Source organism: Pieris brassicae, chromosome 11 (genome assembly GCF_905147105.1).
Source record: "Pieris brassicae chromosome 11, ilPieBrab1.1, whole genome shotgun sequence".
NCBI classification, from domain to species: Eukaryota; Metazoa; Arthropoda; class Insecta; order Lepidoptera; family Pieridae; genus Pieris; species Pieris brassicae.
In genome coordinates, this window is record NC_059675.1 from 1,711,410 (window position 1) to 1,739,167 (window position 27,758).

At 33.3% G+C, this 27,758-nt stretch overlaps 1 protein-coding gene across 4 annotated transcripts in view; it reads right to left on the bottom strand.

Annotated features, from left to right (window-relative positions):
• Nucleotides 1-27,758, bottom strand: part of LOC123715924 (hillarin) — a 41,530-nt gene that overhangs the window by 12,449 nt on the left and 1,323 nt on the right. For 3 of the 4 annotated variants that reach the window (XM_045671297.1, XM_045671296.1, XM_045671295.1), the window contains exons 2-4: nt 21,222-21,440; nt 17,176-17,365; nt 11,662-11,852 (exon numbers count right to left, since the gene is read on the bottom strand). In XM_045671297.1, the coding sequence (XP_045527253.1) occupies nt 11,662-11,852; nt 17,176-17,365; nt 21,222-21,371 (531 nt within the window). In that variant the 5' untranslated portion in view covers nt 21,372-21,440. Of the gene's footprint in view, nt 1-11,661; nt 11,853-17,175; nt 17,366-21,221; nt 21,525-27,758 lie in introns of all 4 variants that reach the window. The other variant, XM_045671298.1, reaches the window with a different exon arrangement.

Here is a 27,758-nt window from a genome sequence, read left to right on the forward strand (position 1 = left end):
TTACTCGACATTATCGTATTGGAATAATGTATGTATTTCTGTAAATAAATCATTAACTTAAAATAATTGAGACAACCGGAACCCAGGCTTATTCTAAGCATTATATCTGTTTTCAACCAATATAATATAAAATAAGTTGCAATTTGTACAGATAAATATCCATTGACAACAGAGTGTTCCAATAAAATCGTACGATATTTAAAATACCATAGACAGTCATAAATGATCTACTATACATCATAAATACCGCATGTTACATCTTTACGCTTTCCAAGCACGGTGGTATGTTTTTTACTCGGAATTCTTTATAAGAAACCATCCATGATGCGCACACTAACTAGATAATTACCGATTTATATGCTGAATGGACATGCCCTGCTTCTAATTCTTCCATTTTGTGCTGTAATAGCTGTGATCAATTACAGATAACGTTATTATTGAATTCCCAATTGAAACTGTCATCTGTCTATATTACCAAAGACAATTATAGTTTACATGGCCAGTACCTACAAGTGATAATCGTAAAAACTTAAGTTGTCTATTAGCTGTGCCATTCTTTACACTGTAAAACTTATGGGTTTAATGTTTTTGTTTACTTAATTTGATCGTGTATCAGCCAGTTTTTATTTATTTAAAATGAAATTATCAAACGATTGTTTTATAAATGTCATGGTTGGTACATGAAGTATACAGTATCAAAATTAGTAATAAAATGAGTGAGTTTGCATTATTATATTTTTCGCAATAAAGAGAAAATATCTATATTTAAATTTTAAACCAAATTTTCAAAGTTCAGAAAGTGTGGAGGGAATCATTTTGTATATTTTTCTTTTGTTTACGTGTTTAGGAATCGTTTATTACCCCGGGGATCAACGACTTCGAGAAAGTTAATTAACGTAGTGATTGGCGTCCGATTGTGCAACCGAATGTAACAGATAAAATATGACAGTTAATAAATAACGCGCGCTTTTGGCGGGAAAGTAATTATCTATGTTATAACTAATGAACGTAATAATGACATGAAACTGTTCGTAATAACAGAACATGTCCATTGAGAAAATATAATTTCTAAATGCGTATCGTGTACAGCGTGTACAGGATACATTATTTGACTTATTAGTTAAGGGTTTCTTGATCTACAACTTTAGCTCAACTAAACAAGAAAAGGTGGGAGGTTTAGCATAGAGCGTCTAGCTGGTTATAAAATGTAGGAGGCAACTTAAAGAAATGAACGCATACATGTACACGTATATTTAAAAGAATAAAATAATGCAGTGTACGATACATATAATGTATAACTGTGGTCCAAATATTCGTTCACAAAAGTATAAATATTTTTAAGTCATCGAGAATAGACATGCGTCAAAGTAGACATGGGAAGAAATTGGTTATGTTAAAAATTTATCTGGAATTGTATAGGAAAAACAACTTTTGTATGGCAATCAAGGTTTATAATCATTTACGAAAAACATTAAAAGATCTTCCTTTACTTAATTTAGGAAAACATTTATTATTCTATAAATGATTATGTAACATAATAATTAATATTAATTTGATAACGAAATAAAATATTTTATTAATATGATATTTTATCACTACACATAATATAAGAATTAACTAATTGATATGACTCATAATGTATATAACAAATATGTAAAATTCCTTTTAAGACAAATGTGCACGCCATTGTGTGTGGCAGAATAAGCCAACCTTCGATTGTACCACCATAACATTTTTGTACCATATTCGTGCAAATATATTATTATTATTAATTAATGTTGGCAGAACTTCATACTGTGTCAATTTTTACAAAACGATAGATGATGGCAATGGCTCATACTGAAAATTTGTAATCCTAAGAATTTAAGTCTACGGCATGCGTCAGGCACTGAAGGCTGATCACCTACTTGCTGATTGGATTATCAAGGGGCCGTAAGCAGATTTACAGCAATTTGTCCCCCCCCCCTTCTCTTGTTAGCAAAAGTAGGCGAAGCTCTTAAAACTAATAGTACTTAAACATATTAACTTTTTGTAGGAATACACGAAAATGCATTTCGTTTTGACATCATAGACAATGTGTGGGTAATATGTGTAATAAAGTATATTATTACTCTTGACGTAATCACCAAATAAGAAAACCACAGACGCCCCCCTATAGTGCGTAATCCTTGAACGGCCCTAAACAGTAAAACTGATTTTCTTTAAAATATTTAAAAAAATAATCTGTATGCTTAGTACATAAAATGTATTCTATATAAGATATATAAAATGGTAAATAAATAATTAGAACCTGATGACTGTCATTAACACAAATCCTCAATTCAATCTTTTAATTTATATCTCAATTAAGATGCAATTTATTTAATCGGTTGAAAAATTAGCCGAGATATCGTAAATCCGTTTTAAAAATTGTAACATGGAAAAATACTTGAGACTAAGATGTTTTGAGGATTTTAGTTATTTGGGCCAGTGGCTTACGTAAAAATTTATCCAAGTATAAAATTAAAACGAATAAAATCTAAAATTTAGAGTTTAGCATTTTAGTTATTTAGTAAAGTGTTATGCTGAAATAAAAATGCAAAAATCGCGTATTTTTTTTAAGCGCATAAACTAATTCAGATCTTATATTAGTGTTTTTTTTTACTACGAACTTCCGGCTTGATGGTTGTTGTTGTATTAGATAGTTCATTTATCAAAGAAGGTTGTATAACATTACGTCTAGATAGAGAGATACGAGATAGAGACATCTATAAGCCGTAATAAAACCATCTCTTTTCGTCTTATTGTGATTACACTTTTATACAACTCTGAACAATGAACTTTGTCTATGTGCGCATAGAAATCTCTGAAGATATAGGAATACATTGTGAGGAAACCAGCATGCCTTAGACTTAATAAACGGCGTGTCTCAGGCACATCAGGCTCTTGCCTATCAGAAGAAACAAAATGATCACGAAACAGAAATCTGAGGCAAAGAACAAGGGTTCTAGCGATTCTTTTGTTTTTTGATGAAGAAAATTTATAAATTTTCTATCTTTATAGCTTAATAGTCAAGGAAAGACTCGAACACTATAAAATTAATAATGACTACCACATCACGTATTTGCATACAAAGAGCAGATGTGTTCCAAGACTAGAAATGACCTACGAATGCTAATTTAAATAGCAAAACAGTGCATCTATTGAAATCATTCCGTGATTTCTTGTTCTTGCCAAGGTTAGTAATAATTAATTATCTTCATTAAATATATAAAGCTCGAATCTTTGATCACATAATATTCTTAGATTTACCTTACATTCACTCATTCCCTCATATGCACCCACACATTCACAAAAATTTAACATTACCTGTAACGACAGATGGGACAAGAGGAAATCTAATAGAAACAAATTTCTTTCTGGTTAATTAATTTCTAAAATATGCAACACATTCAGAATATATTTATTTGGCAATTTTTGCCGCGCATCACCGCTATGTGCCACCAGCTTCCCACTGAAGTATTTTAACTAATTCGACTTAAGGTCCTTCAAGAAAAAAAGCGTACCATTTCTTAAAAGGCCTGCAACGGACTCGCGAGACCATCTGCATTGAGAGTATATTGTCCATGGGCGGTGGTATCACTTAACATCAGGTGAGCTTCTTTCCCGTTTGCCCCCTGTTCTATAAAAAAACCAAAACTTTGAACGAAATAAGTGAGGTCTTGCACTCAACTAAACACCGAACAAAGTAATGGCAATACCTTAATTGTACTTCTTCCCAAACAGGGTGGTTAAATGAACTCCCTGAGAACTATCTCCTGTTGTCCTGACCACTTTACTTCCCTAATACCCAGGTAACACTAAAATGTTTAGAACTGGCCAGTTAGAAACATTGCTAATGAAAACTTTTTTGAATTTCAATTTTAGAACTCTTTGGTATATGTAGTATTTTGCATTCATTTGTCATTTATTTTGTGAATTGGCGGCAAATCTAAAACTCTTGTTTCACGTGAAAATGAACCTAACGCGAGAAAATTTTTGGTCAATGATTTATTATGACTTTCGTCACGCATCAGTATTTTACTAGCAGTAAAATGTTTACTAAATAATAATAATAAAAGTTATGCTAGAGCTATTAAAGCCTGGTTAATATAATGTACGTGTAATGGGCAATCGGGCAGAAGATCCCGCCTCATGTACAGTACGAGAGCGTCGTCAGTCCTTATAAGATTAAATTCCGGTTCGTTCATATCATTAGTAAATAAAAGGCTTCAAAATAAACAAGGAATATATTCCCAATGCCTACATATTATATGTATTTAAATTATATTCATTTGCCAATTAAATTGCACCCACAGTCTTATCGGCGCTTTATAGTTGCGATTATCAAATCTACATGTTTCAACTTGAATTATGTTATATTGTAATTCATATCTTTCATACCGCCTCCAAGCTAATCGTATTTAAGTAGGCAGGTAAACTAGGTAAAAAAAACATCGCTAACAAAAATGTGCTTTAAAAACCTAAGGAATATAAATTGAGTCATATCCCCTTAAAAACATCTAATCTTAATGTTGAAATCGAACGAAATCGGTAGGCCATACACTCCTAAGAGATTTTTGAACATATCTCCAATTAGGCGCTCGATTGGAACCCGCAAGGAAAGCGAAAGTGTGGTCGTCCTAACCCTGGTGTCATACAGTTGCAGATGAGGCTTACAGAGCCCGAAAAGACTTCAAGCGAGCTGAAATACGGAGCTCAAGCCCGAATGCGATGGAGACTCACCCTGGGCGGCGCCCTCTGCCCCATTATCTCAATTACATTTCTTCTAAAAGACTGCTAAAACACCTACTGTGCCTGACATACATTGTGTCGTTTGAGCCCAGTATATCTATTATATTTTATATAAAAAACTTTGTTATAAAACATGTTTGCTTTTTGTGGTCTTGGATTAATTCACCCATCTTCATCGCAGCGTGAATTAGAAAGAGCCGATTGAGTGTTTTAGTTTAAACTGTCAAACACATATTCAACGCCTTCAACGACCATGGACGCAGTGCCAGGAGGTTCGCAAGTGCTTTACGGACCTTGTCAACGTAGCGTATAACGCGGTAAGGTTTGAATTGCACGGTTAGTAAAATATATACCTCGCCTTATTTCATTTTCCTCCCGACTGTAGCTCCCGACACTTTTACAAAAACGTGCGAATATGCTGGACATTATCACAATATATTTTTTTTACTGACATTCCAACAGTTTCCTGCTTTTGTAAAAGCTCAGCCATATGAATTATACGTTTGTATAACGGTACACAGTTCTCACGGCACGCCGGGTGTTCGTGTATAATATTAACAGATATGAATTATTAGTAATACAAGTTAAAGATGAATTATTAAACGATAAATGATTGATTGGCTTCGAATGAGTCTGTATAAAAAAGTGTATATATTGTTTGCGAGACATCTTCTTTAGGTTCTGATTTATGCAGTTTGTATAAATCGATACACTGTCTAGAGTGAGTTTTATTTTATTTAATTAACTTATTACATAAATTTTGACATGGCAATTAAAAAAAAAACTTCTAAGTTCTCTTTAGTTTAATAAGACTCCAGATATCTCCTTCTACTCGCGTGCAGTTTAGCCTTACTTAATATATATTATATATTATTCAGGCCGCTATTTAAACCGCCGTAGCATTTAATAAACTAATTGGCTAATGCTTAGGCCTTACAATAGAGTGATGTGGCAGAAATAAAAGAGATGAAACATTTGACATAAAAAATATTTCTTAAGAAATGACATTGCTTGAGACTACACTCTTCTATTATACTTGTTCCTTTTCATTCAAGTTTGGAAAACATGATTAAAGTAGTGGTTTGCGACGTCATATTGATAGTTTGAAGAGTTTTATTTCGAGTTTGAGAGTGGCAGAAAGTGGAACTATGTTTAAATTAACAGTCAACAGACTAGGCAAGTAATGAAACGTCATAGATCCATGTAAGATGCTCAGCTGTTCGATCAACTGAATATCTTTCAGGCCGCTAGTTAAACGGCGTTGTTTAATTAAGAGGCTATGTTGTTAATGGAACGGCTTATTAAGATAGTTGGCTGCGATATACTTTAAATCATATCAGAAAATGCCGATGGTTTCCTACTAATGATTTGTCTATCGATCGAATATTACAGACTCAAGCAGCAAATAATAAACTAAAACCTACTTGTTAATTTGAATGTCAATAAACGTTAGTATTCTAATGTTTCAATTATTCATATTGAATTGCTTTGAAGGGTTTTTGAGGTTACGCTAATTGTACGCTTGCGTCGCATCTATTTCTCTTCTACCTCATTGGACAAAATAGTGAGAACTCAAGAAAAATGATTTAATTTTGGTTTCAAGGTATGCAATAATTTCATCAATGTTTTGTTATGTCGTTGTCACATAAAACTATTGTCCGTAACTGTACAGATAAGCATTTTTTTATATTTTTAAGTACAGTTAAACATCGTGTCTCAAATCCAAAAATCCATGACATGTGTCACACAAGGCTGATCACCTACTTGTCTATATAATATTTTGATTAAACAATTTGATTTGCTCTGAGGCCTAGACCCATGTAGGGTAGTAGCGCCACTGGATTAATATAATTGTATTAACTTATAAGTATTTTGAAAACACGCAACGCTAACTTGTCTGTAAATAAATTCTCCACGAAACACACAGGTTGCGTATAATGGTAAAATCGGTACATATATCAATTGAAAGTTGGTAAAAAATTTGATAATTTATACGTATAATAAAAATCTTCTTTTTCTAAAAGTTAAACTCAACAAAACAACCAAAAAGTATTTACGAATGAGGTCAGATATGATATGCCGCTATACGCTCCGCTACTACGCTAACGGTATCATAACAATGGATTGTATTACACCACGTAATGAACCTCGCATAGATCTGACCTTATATAACACCTTATTGAACGACTTTGATTGAAAGTCTTTGTAAGAAAAATACTTGGAATTATTGGTGTAATAAAGTGGGATAATAATAATATAACGGCTGCCCACAGTATTTATATATATATATATATATATATATTAGAAGCATTCCAATTCGACTTAGGGTCCTTCAAGAACAGAGTGTACTTATTCTTAACAGGCAACGCACTTGGGAATTCCCAGAGAATTGAGAGAACATTAAGAGTGTCCATGGTCGGTGATATTGCGTAACATTAAGTGAGCCTTCTGCCCGTTTGCCCCCTTTTCTATAAAAAATAGACATGTATAATATTTATAAGTAAAAGTACTTTTCATTGTCTTGCTTCGTGCCTTTGAAGCTTATAATTATCAAAGAATAATAACCTGACGCGTCTTAATTAGGATAACACCAGAGATATTCTTAATGTGTTGATAATAAAAAACTAGCATATCTTAATTCGTTGGTAAATAAATATGTTTGAGCTTTTTGCTCAATGTTTGTTTTAATAACAAACTAATATTAAAATGCAACCAAACCCGAATTGTTAGTAACTACTTATGGATATGATAAAGTATATAGAAATAAAGATTATTATTATTATTTTATTTAAAAAAAAAACAATGCTGGTATTGTTTTTAAGTTCAGAATATTCGTTTTGATTTTGAATTGTTTTGACTTCAGTTAAAAACATAACTTTTCCTTTTACTTAAAATATTTTTAACTTTTACAATCCATTCTAATTAAAATATTATTTTGCTTCATTTTTATATAAATAAGCATGAATTGAATTGTGCGTAGGCGCAAGGCCGTGCACCCACTCAAACACAGGCTGCACCGGGTGACATTTGATCTAGTTTCGAATATGTGGGCGACTTTGCAGTTGCAGGCAACATTGTATTTGTATCTGTTGACTGTGGTTGCCATAACGACAAAAATAATAACATTTCGTTATATTTATAATTGTAATTATAACGTAATTGAAATAAGTAACATTTAAAAAATACTGTAAGTTCCTTGTTTCGGTAAAAAGTTAATATTTTACGTCTTCGTCTTCTACCAAATAACAGCCTCCATAAGTCATATTAATACCTAGTATCAAGGCGGTGATCGCGTCCCAAGAACACATAACCTTCTCTTCTACGTCTAGTCAACATATACATATAATAATTTCTATAAAATATTAATACTGGGCTGAGGAAATTGTTGTCGCTATATATCCATTACATTATTTGCCTGATGTACGCCTATTAAAGCATTCCTATATTACTTCTTCGAACTTATCGCGCTAAGATCTGCGGGTATTATTACACAGACGTATCATTAAAACCGATTACCACTTTAGCGACAGTGAAACTAACGCAAATCAACCTTGACTGAGCTGCCCAGATGTCACATGGGTGACACTTTCTTTATACAACTTTCATTATATGTAATATTTTCTACTAATACAGACTGTGATTGCAAATTATAAAGGTAGCACAAAAAACAATATAAATGATAGCTTACGGAAGGAATCTATATTTTAAAGGTCACGCACTAAACTACTTAATTTTTAGACGGTATGTCTTTTAACGAGAGGGTTATACGCTGTATAAAACGCTACGACGAAATTAAGATGGGGAACATGTTTATTTCGCAAATAAGCAGAACTGTACTTTTTAGGTCTTTTTCAAACACACCTGAAGTTATGTACCAATATAATCTACAACTCTAATTATAATTTACAATATATATAAACTGTTACATTGTGACTCTACTCGAAGTCTTATTTCGTACATAACACTAACGCATTTATGCGATTAAACCAAATTTGAGGTTAGGTTAACTTAGGTTAATCAAATACCGTTTACCTAGCGGACGCCGTATTTAACATCTTTTGCTTAAAACTGCATACCACATTTAATTAAAATAGTTATACTTATATTGCCCATTATTGGAATCCTGTTAAAAAATTGTTTTCTTTCAATAGTTATACTTGTAAAGACATAATTATATGCCATAATTTATTTATATATATTTAGTTTTAGTAATAATTCTTATTTTTTTATTTATAACTATATAGTTAGAAAAGTATATACTTTTACACACAAATCTTCCATTACTTACTCTGTTAATTTTTACTATAATTATTTCTTCTACTATTATTATTATTACATTATTTTTGGGTTGGAGACGCAAACTAAATTTTGTGGTCTTCGGTAGAATGACCAGCGCTGTGGAACACGTCGGCTCCACAGGATAACGCTGAGCCAATGCCAGTTACTACCACAAAACACACAGATTTTAAATGTGTATTAAAATGTACCTCATTCCTTTTTTCATAATTATTTGTTATTTTTCTTTTTTGGATAAGTATTATTTGTGTTTGTTTTTCGTTGGTAAAAGTATGCCTGTAATTAAAAACAAAATTCGCTTTTGATCATACTATACGTAACTATAACTATACGTATAACTAGATACTCGTGCTAAATAAGTGGACATTTTATTACTCTATGGTAATTATTTCAACAATTTTATGTTGTGGTAACATGAGAGTAGTACAAGATCTACTTGTTAACGGAACTGCGATTTCAAAGAACCTCACTGGAATCTTCATTACTTCGACGACACTGAATGATTCATTCACAAGGTATTAACTTTATCAAATAGAAAATATCTTTGTCCGGTTTTCACCGCAAGAGTTTTGCATGTTTTATTTACCAGCGCCAAAAAAGAAAGTAGAAGAAGCGCCAAAAAGTAGTTTTTTTTTTTAATTTCTTATATTCGTAGACGTAGAAGATAATAAATGTGGATAACAGATAGGGATGGAAACACCTGGAGCAGCCTTTAACCTCCAATAAGGGGTAATCGTAATACCTTAAGAGTAATATTAGACAAACGTTATAATGTTTTATATTGAGAAATAATTTTAATTACTACTGACTTTACTCCCCGGACCTTTCCTCAACAGATTACAGATTAGATTTTTTAGAAAAGATTTTATTGACTCCCGTCTGAATGGTTCTTTTGTTAAAGGATCAACTTATAGGATGGCAAAACTGCATAGCAATGGTACATACTTTCATTAATTAAATATATTTTATTTGAAAAAAATAAGGACCTAAGATATAAATAACACAGTCCGTTACTATGGTAATAAAACAATAAACGATAATATATACACTGATAGACAGATACAACACCTCAAACATTGAGATTTATTTTTATTTTATTTTATTCATTGGGAAACAAACAGATACATCTCTAAAAGTAGAAGTCAGAAAGAAATATAAACATAAGAATTAAGAATTAAAGCATTGGATATATCCACAAAAAGTTTCACTGATAAAAAAAGGATATAAAGCAAAACAAAACGTGACATGACAAAGAACAAAATATTTAAGTAGACAATATAAAGTTTATAGATCGGTAGAACGACAGATATACTAGTAGCCAAAATAAGAAGAAAGATACAAGGTTTACTACTCGAAAAGTTGTTTTAACCTATTCTTAAATGAAGCAGTAGAGGAGTGCGAAAAAAGATCGATATTAGTAGTAGAATCAAAAATCAGATCAGTCCACAGACAATAGATAGATATAAAAAAATATAAAAATCGTTGTCTTTGGTCTTTTAAGTTGCCTTAAAACGCGATTTTTCGCAATAACACTTTTTAATGAATAACCTTAAAACTTAAGAATTTATTTGAAACTTTTCCCTTCGTGGAACTTTTCGTTTGGGTAATATTATGGATTATATTAATATTTGAAGTTGTTGTTTGGTTGGTTAATATTTAATTACTGTAAAAAGTGCTTTCATTTGTGTAATTTATATAGTCAAAATCAAATTTATTCATATAGGTAACACAATGTACACTTATGAACGTCAATAGAAAAGAAATATACATTAAATGCTTCGAATTATACATTTACTGCCAGTTCTCAAATTAAGGGCGTAGAACGGAAGAGAAGAACTGGCAATAAACTCTCCTCCACTCTTTTTAATCTACAAGTTTGTTTTTGTATTACACCACGTTCCACATGACATCAGCAGGAGGCATGGTGAAATAGGAGCACGCACTTACATTCTCGTGGAAACGACACGCAAATACATAGTCAAAAATAACTAACATCACCGCATACACGAATTCGAGTCCGACCAGTCACCACAAGTAGTATATAAATGTAGCTTTATTAAAAAAATATTCGACGAATTAAGATTCAATTGTTTTTTATAAATATTATTATAGATAGAGACGGCTATAAGGTGTTTTGCTTATGCTAAAGTACTATTACCAATTGAGCTTTACATCACGATTTCTCGAATTGACCAATCTAGGCCAATTTTAAGCAAAATTTATTTCACCTTATGTTAATACAACGCGAAACGTGTCTAGGATTATAATTAAGCTATGACTGCGAAATAATTTCCTCATTAATATTACATACATACAATTAGATTATTGTATTAATTTCACTGAGAGATTTCATAAAATGTTCACAAAAACTACGTATATCCTATGCGTATTTTTTTATAGAACATGGAGCTTTATCGTATACGCGAATGTCCTATAATCACGGTTAAGCCAAGCCTAAAATATGTTTATACTCGAAATTATTAATAATATCCGACCGTATTAAAAGAACACTGCAATTGGCAAGTGACAAAAAAGGGGGAGCCAGTACGAATTATAAGTACAAATAAAAGTATGATTGGTTAAGTTACTTACCAAATAGCAATCAATGGGTTTCTCTCTCGGTCTGTGGTACGCCTTCTGTAGCTCTGTCTGTTTGAGAGCGTGTGCGATGTGTAGTGCGCTTGCGTCGAACCTTCCATATTGGTAGTCTGGAGTATCTCTTGACAACTCACGCGCCGGAGAGGCTTGCACGCTGTTGCCATTTGTGGCTCTGATTGGTGACACTGAAAATGGTTTTTTGTTATTTAATAGTACCTATTTCTGTTTAAACTTAAATTTGGTTTCGGATATACACTTCGTAAAAAGGGTTAGTTTCAAATTTAATCAGAACCAAGAGGCTGATTACAGATGGGTACAAAAATAAAAAAGAGATATGTAACAAAAATAGTTTGCAATATGAATGGTTGTTTAACGTCACTATATTTTAATTAAAAAAGAGTATATAGTGTTTACAGCATTAAGGTTTAACGATTGTTTGTACGGACTAATCTTCACGACGAGGTTTGCGACATTTTTAATTTTAACTAAATTTTGTTATTTGAACCCCGCGGGAGTACAGATACCGGCAAACTTCTTGAGTATAAAACAAGGGAGTGGGGGAAAGTTTGCGCCTCGTACACAGCGCGGGACACAAACGTCAACTGATTTACCAACCACGCGATCGACTCGTCACTCTTGTGCCTCCCCCCTCCCAGTGATACCTGAAAATCGCTTCTGCGCAGGCAAGGTCATTTGTTCAAGATGTTTGCCGGTATCTGTATCCAAATGGAACAAAAGCCAAAGTTGGAGGAAAGACTTTAATGTTTGAGCCATTTATTTATTTTCTGCCTACTCTGCAGCCACGCCAGCTTTCGTGCCTAGGTTGTCATCATCAGTTTGCCATCGTCTCTAAATATAAATTAATATATTTTAAAAATTAAAACGAGCATTTCTCCATTCTGTGTTTCATAACAGAAATCAGAGTTAACCAGAACTTCCATTCACAACTAAGGTACTACTAGCATACTTTACGTTACGTAAACATTTCCATTTATTTAACGAAATATGAGTCTTGATCAATCGATTGAAGTATCAGTTTCGTTTAGCGGTTTGAATCGTGCCAACGACCGTTTGGATATAGTTTACTGATTTCTAGTTGTACAAAAGGTTTCATTTGTGACATTGTATTAAGAGAGAATATATTTTAGACAAATATAATAAAATAAACACAGGTACAGTAAAACACGGAACCAAATGTTATTTAATTACTTTGTTTAAGATAGAGTGTACTATGTATTTTCATAGATAAACTAATTTGAATACAAGTTGTCGTTTATTATGTAACACAGCTAATATAATTATTTATTCGTACCAAGATATGAAAATATAGACAAAGCAATTAAATTATCTTCTACGTAACCAAAATTACTGAAAAAGCCCTAAAATTTTTAACGTAAAAAAAATATATAGTTCATTAAAACCTAAATTTAAGAATACAGAAAACATAATATTTTTCTATTATCATATAATGTTATTCTTCCACAATCCAACTTCTTGATACGATGGGGGGGGGGGGGGGGGGACACTTAAAGAGAACTTAACCTTTTCAGTTATTGAAACTAGTGTAGCATCGTAAATATAAGTGTCAGTAGGATATCTGTGACACATGATCATAGTGCTAAAATAATATAGAAGTCATTCTTTTGTAGACTTCGCTCCTTGATCGTTTGGAAAAAATGCTTTATTGAGTTGAAAGAGAAATTACAAATTCCTATTGCCCAGTGATAAAATCAAATATCTTCGTATTCCTAGAGTATATATATCTATAATGTCTATGCACTGTGGTTAATATATCCATAGACCATAAGCTCACGTTCTAGGAAGGCATAATACCGTGTTAGGTTTTTAAGCCGGTCAAGTTGTGTAAATGTATTTAGAGTATTTTACAAAATACACATTTTAGGATAAATGAATGCGGCCCTTAGTGGGTGATCTTACGAAAGAGGATGTTAAAATTTAAATTTAAAACGGACAAGCAATAAATTGATATATCCTGCCTTTTTTTACATTAAGGCGAGATTAATATCGACTACATATTAAACAATATTTTTTATTATAAATGTAATGAATACTAATAGTAAGTTCTTACTTGCTACGAACGTAATATATTTGTTACATTAATCACGTTATGAAGTTCAGTCAAAATCTGTTATAACTGGGACTACTCATAATTTGGTCGTTAAAACCGATAGTCGTTACAGCGGATGACATTGTAATTAAGCAACTAATTTAATAGAATTCAGCCGGGACCTTTGGTTTTCGTCTATATAACCGCTATGTCGTTCTAAACGATGTCGTCGTAAACAGTTTTGACTGTAGTTTTTTGGGTCTAAAGCATGTCTCCTCACGATAGTATCTCATCACCTTACGATTATGTTCCTAACCAGAGTACCAACACAACACCACTTTTTTAATGAGGAATTGGTTTGACGTTGCCCTGCGCTATTGAAGTCGATCTCCACTAAACTTAGAGCCCCGTGTTAGTCAGGTAGCGTGCCCTTATTCAATAACGAACAACTCAGCTCACGGCACACGTCCCACAAATGGCAATGCAGCCACTAGCGAAGGCTGACAATGCTCTTCTTCTTATCTGGTACACTGTTGACAGAGTGGTCGTGATTAGAATGAGCAGATGTAATACGCTTTACGACGTTTCACCACCGTTGCCTATTACAGGTCATCTTGCTGCACTCGATGAGTGAAACTCCTACGGCAGATCTGATCTGGTCAGTCCTACGCGTAGGTGTCCTTCCGCGTGGTCCAGTGCCTTCCACCGACACGACGACAAGGCGTTCCATAGAGTGATCACCACGCCAAGATACGTGTCCGAATAATGTAAGGATGCGAGATTGTGCTGTTGAGAATGGACGCTCACAAAGCCGGGCATATTTAAATTAACATGATTGTTAAACATCTTTTAGAATCAAAGTGCGTGTGTGTAAGTGGCCATTACAATGATGTATGCAAGCATTCGTCTTACTTTTTATATCATGACTTTCTTGTGAAACTATGCAATTGGTTTTTTAACCTAAAAAGTGGTGGTAACGTGAATTTTATGGTAATTGTGTACTAGCATACTAGAGTGAGACATATATGCTTTTATATTCGAGTACGTAAGTGAATGCCTCCGTCTGCTGATGTGATAAATAAAATTATTTCTGATTTTTTTACGGTTAGATTAGGTATACTTAGTAAACTATCTATATAACTAATCTAATAATATTATTATTATTATTCTCTAGCTTCTATGTAATTTCTGGAGTGCGTCTTTAATTTTTTATTTGTATCGCCTTTCTTCTTTTATCATGTTTAACGAAATTTTCATCATAAACTACTGAGATATGCTTGTTATTCCCGATCAAGTGAAGGCCTCAACAGGTGTTACCATCATCAGACGCAGAGGTTTGCCGATAACGGGGCAGATGCGAGACGGGGGAGAGAAGATCTTTAGAAATTAGGAGCGCGATTGAATAAGAACGAATGAATGTTGTGCCTAGGATGAAGCTTTTATATATAACAAGTTTAACATCGTTGGCAACTACGTTGAAAATAACAATTTGTTTTCTGATTTTTACCACCAATGGATACTCTATTCTCTCATCCATCTAGAGCATCTATTATATATTCCACATATATATTAAACAATAATGGAGATAATATGCAGCCTTGCAGCACTCCCCGGTCGAGCTTAAATAGACTGGAAATAACTACGTTGATCCTTACAACCGATGTACCGTTCTAAAATTAGATCTCCCATTTCCGTAAGGATGTTCCACAAGTGATCTCAATGTACGCAGTAAAATGCCCTTGAGTAGTCAATGAAGCACACACAACATTCTTATAGACGCGTGCAATAAATATCTTAAGGAATACAACGTATATAGATCGAGTTGCCCAAGTTCCTGACTTACAATTTCTTAATACAATTAACAGCAGCTGTAAATAAAATTGGGCGTGAAATGACTGTTTCTCACGCTACGTTTTAGCATAGGTCAAAACACAGGTCCACAATCTAGCTTTAGGTTACTGGGCTGTATTGAGGAATGCGGCCTTCTTGTAAGTTCTATCTCTTTCGCTCGTATGGGTCATGTCTCTCGTAATGCCGAAGACAAGCGAGACTTGACGAGTTCCGAGTGCTTACCGCTGGTGCCTTCTTCGGAAGTACGACTGGATTCTTGCTTCACTGATTTGAGATAGTTAGAGATTTATTGTGGCGTTTACGTTCTAAAAGTGTTTGCACGCTACTAAAGTATTTGAAAATGTATTCAGAAGTTTAGGCGATGTGCTTGTATACATCCTATGTACAATTTTGTTTCAGTTATGTTTTAGTCCATACAATTAACGAAATACACACTATGTATATGTAGCTGTTGATGTCTCATCTATGGATACAATAAAGCAAAAAAAAAAACATAATATTGTCTAAACTCTTAAAATATCTGCTGTTTCATGTTATAATTTGATCTATATATATAGATTATTCTTCCATTTAACGACAATTCTTTGTAACGTCAAAATATGCACAGTCCCTGGAGTCTCGTTATATAGAGCAAACGAGTATATTGGGCCCTAAAGGGCAGTAATCGATGCCCATGGACACGCATTTTATTGGATATGTTGCCTTTGATTAATAGTAAATATTTCATTGAATTTAATCCACATTCACTTTATAAATGTCTCCTTTTAATTTTCTATCACCAATCTCAAATATGTGTTGAGATACACAGAATACAAGTGGTGTATACATCCGTGACATCCAAATAAAATTATTGTTCCAAAATCAAATTCAAATTTAGAATAAACCAATCAGGCACACGTTCATGCATTAAAATACCTATTATGTGTGTTATAACATCAATTAGAGCTAGATGACTTGTTCTTTTTGATATCTTGTTTATTTTAAGTTTAGCCTTAGTGTGTGGTCAGTGAACCGTGACGAGCCTTGAAGTACAAGGTCAGTTGTATTGTTTCAATGTTTATGGCCTAAGAACATTGGTATCGATAGTATGACAACAAAGCTGTATAATTGTCGGTAAAAAGGTCTAATAGCGTATAACGAATAGAAATCGGTAATTTCGGAAGGATTCATAGACAAGTAAATTGCCATCTGTCAAACGGTTATAGAGAAAAATATGTCTGTAATTTAGTCTGTAAATCGAAAACAAATGTCTCATCAAGTTTTACCTAAAGTATACTATATAAATTTATATATTTTATTAAATTTGAGGAAACATTACAAACAAAATAGTGGCGCTACAACCTTATCAGCTCTGGGACTCAGATTTCTGTATCTGTTCAATAATCATTTTTCAATTCAATCAGCAAGTAGGTGATCCTATGCCTGACACATGCCATCAACTTTTTGGTTCTCCGGGAAGCCGGTTTCCTCAAGATGTTCTCCTACATCGTTCGAGCGAATGTGATATGGGCACGTAGAAAGATCAGCACCAGGTACTACAACTCACGATATGATACATAAATATTTTCCTAAAGGATATATATACTTACGTTCTGTTTCATGACTGTTCCTAGCGTGTCCTCTGATCTGTTCATTCACATAGTTGTTACTTTTTGGAACATTCAGTGCACTTCGGATGCCCACGGATGAGTTGTCAAGATGGCCAGGACCGATTTTAGGAACATGGCTCGAACAGTATACTTCCTTATCCTCTGTCCAGTGTTGGTTGTTGTAGTATGTCTGGAAAGAAGAAAATGTGTCACATCAAAACCAAAATTCAAAATGTATTCATATAGGTAACACAATGTGCACTTATGAACGTCAAAAAATAAAGTATATATGAAATGCTTCTAATTTTACATTTACTCCCAGTTCTCAAATCAAGGGCGTAAAACTTATTAAAAATAGTTAATCGCCAAGTTTGTAAGGAGCTGCAACCATTACACCATGTTCCACATTACATCATTACTAATTTAATAATAAAATAAATTAAAAACAAATATTTGTCCTCTATCAGCAGGAGGCATGGTGAAATAGGAGCACGCACTTACATTTTGGAATTACATGCACACTATAGCTGACTGTTAGAGTAAAATTGACTGCTAGAGTGATTAAAAATTTGAAAGTAGAATTGGAAATAAATATTCGAATTTGGAATCCGGAGAGAAAATGAAAATGTGACTGGGCGTGGGAAAACGGAAGCGTCATTATTGTTCAGTGAAAGGTAATTGAAGGTTTAATTACATGACTTAAAAAATTAATTAAAGTATAATACGAAATTTACTCAAAGTAAATAAACCACGAATCTAACTAATTTTTTATGCTTGGTTAAAGTTGAATTGGTTGAATCCTAAAAATTAAAAGTTATATATAGAACATGTATACGATAGTATTAATTTATGTATATACATGATCCTAGCGGCACACTCATTTAAATAAAAAGCTTGCCACCTCTTGGCACACTTATGCAAGAAAAATAAAATAAAATATTTAATGTGACAAGCATTTTTTTGCCATTTTTGATTTCAAAGTGATAGAGAGCAACTATGAATATCCAGAATTGGCTCGTTCAGAATCCTCAACCTGGATATCGGTCGGTTTTGGCTAAAACGCGTTCTTCTGAAAGGAGGCTTGTTGTATGTGTGTGTGATAATAGTTAAATAGCTTAGCGAACCCATAGACGCGAAATCTATGCTTGAACACTTGTTATAAAGTGGGTATGTCATAATTTTTAAACGTATCTAAATCAATATTCAATAGATATTGTTTTGCATTGAGGCTCGATTACAAAGGCCACGTTACAGTCGTTTGAAGCTCATTCACGGACATAATAAGTAATCGGCCAATGTAATATGACCCCTTGCATTATTTGTGATTCAAGTTACAAAAATAAATACATTCTTTACATTTTAATTGAAGCGATTTTTAATTAATTATGTTTATTCCCAATATTAATTTAATTTTTAAAATTATTTTTTAGAAAACCTTTACCTACGTTCTTAATTATAATTTTGTGCTAGAAACAGCAGTTTTTATCTATAAAATATATTGAGTATTTAATTTATTTTTAACGTTTCTACCCTTACTGAAAATATAAGTTTCAGCCCTTTGGATTAGGACTCCTCATAACATGTTTTGTCGCCGCCAGTTCTATTTATATGAATGTTAATCGATTGTGTTTTATACGTCTAGAAAAATCAAGTTATACATTTCTCATATTTAGACAAGACAATGTACAAACAGGTACTAATAAAAGTGACATAGTCGTAGAGGTCACGAGAGGTCAGACTATACTGGTTGTAAGCTAATGCAATAATGTTTGTGATACGCTTAGTTATCGTGGACAATAAAATTTAATTCGAAACCTTTAACGCTGTGCCAGTGACCGTGTTATATTACCGTTTTCATTCATTACGCTTCCATTCCTTCGAAAATTAAGTTGTATGTATTGAATTAGGATGCAAAGTTTTGAATTTTATTGATTCATAATAACAATTGCCTTTTAATTCAGATACTTCTACATTTAAAATAAAAATAAATCAATGGCTCTACAACCTTCTTTTAGGTCTGAGCCTCAGATTTCTGTATCTGTTACATAATCATTTTTTTAATCGAATAGGCAAGAAGGTGATCAGCCTTCTGTGCCTGACCCATGCCGTCAACTTTTTGGGTCTAAGGCAAGCCCGGTTTCCTCACGATGTTTTTCCTTTACCGTTCGAGCTTATGTTATATGTGCGCACATAGAAAGAAAATCCATTGGTGTACACCCGGGGATCGAACCTACGACCGGGATGAGAAGCCACTAGGCCAACACTGCACTTCTACATTTAACAGATTAATATTTATATCTTATTCTTTTTAGGTATCAGTGTGCCTTTTTTTGGCCAAGGCCTCCTCCAAATCCCGACATAAGTCTTTAATAAGCGCCTGTGCTCTTGAACCCCATGGCCCAAGTCTACTCACCAGGGAACCAAATTGGCGGAATGACTTATATCTGAGCCGTTTATTATTTTTTATATGATATATGAAAAATGCCAATGGTATGTAACATAGGTAAAATTGTTTAAAAAACATGGAAGTCGTTAAAATTTTCACAATAGTACCAAAGCTTATAATTTTGTAACAGTAAATAAATATGAATTACATAACACATGAGTAATAATTCAGGTTAATAACTGGTGAGTCACAAGAACATCTGATCTGAATTACTCATATTTATTTACTTTGAAATTCAATGACACTGAATTATTGTACAATAATTGTATTTAATACATTTCAGCACCGGTAGTAACTAATCTTCAGTTGTTGGTCGGGACTTCAGAGAAATTAAAATATCAAAGTTCCATACAATACTGTCGATCTGTCTTTATATAAGTGACAGAGTAGTAATGTGTCAGTTTTAAAGATCACGCAACATATAGTATACATATAGTAGTAGTATGTCTCAAACCAGATCTTAAATTTTATGTGATACACACAAAATATTGTAAGCTAAATTATTTTTATAGTACTGTGTTCATACAGGTAGTTAGCTCACATGATGCTAAGTGATACCCATGGACACTTTCAATTCTAGAAGCCCCGCGAGTGCGTTGCCGGCCTTTTAAGAATTGGTATTCTCTCTTTTTGAACCTAAATAAAATTGATTCGGAAATATTTTTGGAGGTTCCACATAGTGGTGTTGCGTGCCAAAAACTGCCTTAAAAACGTTCAGTTTTGTAACGACGGACGTCGAGTCGATACGGTTGGTATTTCGAGTTCTGCCTCGACGTCCGATGATGAAACTCAGATGAAGCAGGATTTTTTTTACACTGGAGAAACTGTTCACCTTCAAAAATACGAAAAGAATATCCTTTTATCAAAAATCAACATAAAGTTGTTTGTGCGACAAAAACAGGTTTTGTTATATAGTAGGCCAATTGTAGGAAACGAAAATTGCAAGACAATATCCGTACAAGGTCATCTAAATGCCACAAATCGTGAATTCGTGATGATATAATATTATCACGGAAAGAGAAAACATTTATTATTTTGATAAAATAATAATGACACTTTATTTAGATCACAATAACACAAAGCAGAAGAAAAATAAATTAAGACAAAGGATGTGAATGGGCGATCTTACAGTTACAGCAGTTTCTTCCGGAAGACCTAACTTATATGTTGTAATATTAGAAAGACACTGAAGGTAACATAGCAAACGTAATCGACCTTATCTTACTTTTATTAAGAGCTTTTACTAAAGCCTGCAAATAAAGATATTTTTCTTATAGATCCAAACAGGAGCTTTTTAAGATTACAGGTATTTTTTAGGATAATGGAACAGAGAAGGAAAGCCGTGATCCATCATTTAGTTATATTATAGAGTGTTCCAGATCATAGAACTAAAAAAATATATTTAATCATTACGTTAAGTCACTAAAGTGAACGTAACTACTTTATTATGGGGAAATTAATGAAAAAATATTTGTCGTAATACAGCGAGGAAATATGGCATATTAAAGGTAACAAGTAACTTATGTATTAAATGTATTCAAGTGTTCTATTATTTATATATTACTAAGGTAAAAATAAATTAAACTATGTATTTACTAACCTTCAAAGTCAATTTTGTGCCACAAACAGCGCACTTAAAGCACCCACTGTGGAAGAATGTGAAGTCCTTAAGCGGTCCAACTCTGTCCACTTGATACACAATCTCGTTGCACCGGAAGCAGGTGCTTTCGTAAAAGTTTGGCCGATACATTGTGACACTTACGACATAATTTCACTTCACTTACACTTCACTGCAATATGGGAAGTCGTATTTTACCCCCTGAAATTTGCGATCGTATATTATAATAAGATATTGTATTTCCTATATTTCTACCAGAATTAATAAACTTATTATTTTTTCTAGCTTTAACAACAAACATAATATAAAGCAAACGCTGAGTACACTAAAATAGAGTTTTCTAGTCAACATTTTTACATGTCGGTAAAAGTTACACTTTAAAATTGTCGATCAAAACGTTGCGTCTAATTGTTGTCCTATATCTTATTGATATACGGTAATTGTATATTATTTTACCGTAAGCAGCTTAGCTAAAAAACACTAGAAAATATGCTTTTAAACTCACTAAATGAGGGTTGCATGTGGATATTTCGGCAATTTTTATAAATATCATAAATTAAGAAAACTGATATTATATACGATGTCAGTAGTTTAACACACTAAAGGAGGAAAATTTGAACAAACATTTCCTTGCCTTAATAATAGCGTTTGTATTGATTAAAAGACCCCTCGGTACGCTACCATATGTATATCACGCTACGCACTTTAGGATATACCGACTTATGTAGGTTTAGAATATTTTTATATAATTAGATTTCCCTTGTTTTTGTATATGTCGAAAATCTACGTCTTGTATTTTTTGAGTAACCGTCGTAGCAATATCATACATATTATATATATGTTAAAGTTTAAATACAACATACAATATGAAAATGTTATATTTTAAAGTCAAAGACAAATTTTGTGTTGAAATTAGTGTTGTAATTTTTAATTAATTTTGTTACAATCCTTTGTAACAAAATTAACTTAGCATGTGTCGAATGAATCTCTTAACTTCTTAGTCAATATTCCTTTTTATTTGTATGACGACGAATTTTATAACATTTATGTATACAAAAGGTATAAATTGTATTTGGTAAGTATACATTTTCAAATCGGTTTAATACTTGTAAATGTTCTAGATAATTTTTCAAGTATAACATTGAGCAGTTAAGTGCTCAGCAATTGTTTTCCGTTTCTCTTCAGAAATAACTGGTGTTTATTAGCAAATCAGTGCTTGCTATAAGGCTTAGAGTAGTCTAAGTCATAAGATGAAGGGAACGAGTGATTATTATTAATATCACCTATATAATACCGAAAAAGCTATATATATACAAGATTTCAAATACCAACTATTTTAGGTATTCTCAAAAAACACATGGATTCTTATATCGTAGTTAGAAGCTTTAGCTGATGAAACGGTAGCTGTTCTTAAATGTTGTTTAGATTTAAATTTAAAGAAATTGTTGTCTGTAAAGTCAGAGTACGGACGATAGTTTAACGTTATAACAAGACATTGATGAAATGTTAGCAAACGTTTATGAATATAATTGAATTATCACTGTTTGTATACGAAGAACGAGTGAGTCCCCAGACGCATAGGCCAATTGAGTGGAAGAGAGATAGATGCGGCGCAAGCGTACAATGAGCGTAACGGGACAATGAGTAATGTGAAGCACATGCTTGTAGCCGGTATTTATCAAATTATTAGACGTTGTCTTATCATTTCGATCTATAAATATTTGTTTCTATTAGTCCATTATTAATGGTTTAGGTCACATTGGGTATACAGTATATATTGTTAACAGCTGACAATGAAGACTTATCTACGTAAATGCCGTCGTTTTAGTAAGATTCTGAATTTTTTATAAAACAATTGTATTCCCTATACGGCGGATATCATATAACTTACTCCATACGTTGAAGGCATAACTATTGGAGCGTGCCGATATAATGATAGACCACAGCGTTCATCTGTGCGTTGTATTCCTTGTATGTAACTGCATTCCACACTCGGCTACAAACGATTGTTAATTGTACTGTGTGTTTTAAATGAAATAAATGCGTTTGGTAACAAATAAGTTCTATCAAAAAAAGTTCTTTGTCCTTAAGTTTATTTTATGATATTTCCGTTAATCAAGCACATATAGTTTGCGTTTGTTTGTTTTGTTCTTTTTCAATTAGTCCGATGAATAAAAAATTTCATGCCTTTTTTTTAAAGTTGTTGTCACTACGTCTAAAATGTTCGGTTTGGTGGATTGTTTTTATCACAAGCGAACTGTATGCCTGGTGAGGAGCGTGCGGGGGAGCCCTAACACCATGCTGGCGGGAATCGTGGGAAGAGTTGCTTCCATGGGTCATGGCAATGTCTTTACTAGTGATTTCCAACCTTAGCCTTTTAAAAATCCTTATGGACCCCTCCCCCCCTATTCACCAGACATAATATCAATATAATTGAATTGTTCGCTAAAGAAACTTAAATGATAAGTTTTAGGTAGAAATTACTAGGAAATTGTTATAGAAAAACAGTAAGTAAATATTCAAAGTATATAATGAAGAAGTGAAATTCAAATTCCAAATATGTTTTTTAAACAAAAGAACAATAGAATTGCCCCCCTGTGGGGCGTGGGCCCCACGTTGTGAAACACGGTTAAAATACTACTTTTTGTATGACTTTAATAAAGTTTTTTTTAAATATTTTACCTTCAAATGCTAATGTAATAATCAGGTTTATATTAAAGATGATTTTATATTAAAATAAAATATAAAAACTATATGCTATTACATTATATAGTTTATATTTTTTTATGGAACAGGGGGCAAACGGGCAGGAGTCTTATCTGATGTTAAATGATACCGCCTCGCCGCCCATGGACACTCATATTGCCAGAAGGCTCGTTTGTTGCCGGTCTTTTAAAAATTGGTTCGCTCTTTTCTTTAAGGGCCCTAAGTCGAATTATTACGGATATACAACCGTGGGCAGCTGGTGCCACATAGTACTAGTCACTCGGCAAAAACTGCCTTAAAAAACGCTCAATTGTAGAAAGACGGACGTTGATGTGATATGAGTGGATTTCGTATTCTGCCTCGACGTCCGATGATGAAACTCAGCTGCAAGTATTAATCCTAACAACTCCTCTGAACCCTCTCTCTTGCTTATGTACTAGTATTAAATAAAATTTTAAATAAATCTTATTATTCTTAAAATTTGCACATATTGTTTCCAAAGATGACATCACTACAAATAAAACCATAAATGTTTGAAAACCGGTCGCAATGTGTCGCCTTTCATAAAAATTATAGATACCACCTACAACATAATAGAATTGAATATCGAATTAAAGCATATTTTTTAACATTCTAATATATAAGATACTGGCAAGTTTATATCGAATGACGTTCAGTTTTTCGATGATTCGGAAGGGAAGGCTAGATTAGCCTCCAAAAAGCTTGGTGTGTATTTGTTAAAATAGCTTTTACATATTAAGAAAAACACTTTTTGAACGGATTAAAGCTATGTATTATTATTAGCTTGGTGTGTACAGCAGGCGAGACGGTACTTCACTCCGGGCCACCGCTAGCAACTCAATAAAGCACAAATTCAGCCTCACATGGAGTACTGTTCTCACTTCTGACCGGGAGCTCCCTAGTACCAGCTCGTTCCGCTTGAAAATTTAATCGAATCGCCAACGACCAGTCCGTTTCCATGCGGCTTGATCCCTTGGCGTAGCATAGAGATGTGGCGTCTCTCTGCATCTTCTACCGCATTTACCATGGAGTATGTTTAGAGGAGTTGTTCGGTCTAAAATATGTAGCTGAGTTTCGTTATCGTACGTCAAGGCAGAACACAAAATACCATCTATATCTCCTCGACATCCGTCGTTCCACAAATGGGGGTTTTTTAAGGCAGTATTTACCGCGCACCACCACCCTATGTGAAATCAGCTGCCCACTGAAGTATTTCCAAACCAATTCGACTTAGAGTCCTTCAAGAAAAGAGCACACCAAGTCTTGAAAGTACGGCAATAAATTTGCGAGCTTTCTGGCGGTGTGTGTCCATGGGCGGCGTTATCACTTAACATCAAGCCGTCTGCCCATTTGCCTTCTATTACGTAAAAAAATTAAAACATTACACAAACCGAGTTTTGGTTACTACTCTCTGTTGATTGGGAGCAGTTTCGTAATTTTTCTTGTTACCCAATTCTATTGAACTATACGTGTGTATAATCAGGCCAGTTTCCAACCGTAGAAAGTGATAATATTTGAACAAACTGAACATCGTTTTTTTCTTCTGCTGTGTGTGTCTGCTATAATGTATGAATAAATTGCAAGGGTCTAAATCACTCAACTGCTTTAATTTGTTAAACTTATATAATGATTTAATTATCGTATTTAACTCAATTTAAATTTGACCCTCCTTTCCGGAGAATGCGTTTTGGCTCACAGTCACCGATATCCAGATTGACCATTCTGATAATCGAGCTAGGTTATTCGGATTGTTAGGGACATTCTTATTACTTTGATTTTTTTCTATTTCTTCGTGTATAAGTTTGCCTATAAGTCCTTGTCTCATTAAATCTTGTGTTAAGAAAAACACTTTTTGAACGGATTAAAGCTATGTATTATTATTAAAAGTTAGAATTATTTACATAATTCTAAATTTAAATTTTACCGACGTTTCGCGTGCTTTTCAGTCTTTCATCACACACAAAATTTCGTCACCGTGACCACGCACACTGAAAAATGCTAGTGAAAAGTAGCTTTAATCCGTTCAAAAAGTGTTTTTCTTAATGTGTAAAAGCTATTTTAACAAAAGACTAATCTTGTGTTTTTTTTAGAATCAGTGTACCAAGCGTTGGCAAGTTTATACAATAGTAAATAAATAAGTTATTATATTTTTAATCTGTGCTAGTATAGCAGTGTCTCAGTGAACGGCTATTGAAAACCCGTTCTACGGTTTCCAAATAAATAAAAGGAAAATAGGAAGGACCAAATAACTGGTCACATAAGCAACATACTTAGCAAATTACTATACAAATTAACATGTATCAAGACACAACAGGGTGTTTCTTAAGGCAGTTTTTGCGCACCACCATAATGCAGTAGCTACTTACTGTAGTGTCTCTGAACCAATTCGACTTGGGGTAAAGAAAAGAGCGTACCAATTCTAAACGGCCGGCAACACTTGCGAGTCCTTTCTAATGGTGGTATCACTCAACATTAGGTGACCCTCCTGCACCATGTTACATTAAAACAAATGTTATTGAAAATTACAACAACAAAAATTGGAATATACAAGACTTGTTTAAATTAGTATTTTAAATTTGACCTTCAGAAAAATCGTTACGTTTCTGAATCAAGTTACATAAGTCGATTTCAATTTTTATTGCTTCCTTCAAATTCAAGTGGGAGGTGATTTTGGCTTTGGTCACCGCATGTAGGCTTGACGTGGGACGAAGTACTTTTACTACATCAATGGACCATTCATGAAAACTACTTGTTGCATTATCGTTTGCACGCACAAATTGGATTTAACTAATAGACATAACATTTATTACTAACACAGAAACATATAAAATGAGAATGAGAGATAACAATTTTTTTAAAGAAAAAGGTTTAATTGTGTAATGCGTGTGTGCTGTGGTTGTAATTGGGACTGGCTCAGCTATATGCTGAGGAGCAGAGTTGTTCCACAGCACTGCATTATTAAATCAAATACCATTCAATGAATCACCATAAAAGCTTCAGAACTTCTGAGACGACGATCGAAAAATTTGTTTCACACATACAAACTAATGCCGAAACTAAGCCTTTTGACCTTTTCGATAATTAAATAAACCAACGGGATTCATTACCCAGATGTTGACGTCACGGTGTCACGGTGGATTCTTATCGTATCATTACAGGTTCAGGGTTAGACAAAATGTTGCCAGCAATACAGCTGACGACGGTGTTACATGTCCTCGCTGAATGTCTAATGGATACGACAGGTTTTACACTGGACAAACTATGGGAACAAACAGATACGAACTTAAAAGAAATAATGTTCAACAATAGGTTAAGAGGCATCTTTCTGGAAATTTCTGTAAATGTTAAACAGAGTTGTTCAAAGCAATATGTAGTAGTGGTTAATCATCCGGGTTACCATTTACTTCTGTTGTACATATGCGTAAGTTATTTAAAACCTCCGACGACAACATGGAATTAGCTAGTAAATATATTTAAAAACCTAAGCCTAAATGATATACATGTATGTCAAACTGAAAATCACCCTTTTAAAATGCTATAACCGACCCTTACTAATCGAAAGATTTACATTTAATTTATAGATATAGAATATATTTATGCATCAACGACGCTACCCTAACCTTGACATTATCTATGACCTTGTTTTTATGTGCTTATTTTTTTTTAAATTTTGCAAGAAATTGGACTCCTAATTATTAAAGCATTTTTGTATACGGAATCTATACAGATTAAAAGATTTGTATTTCTATAACGAAAATACTGCTGAACCGATTATAATTTTAATTCAATATA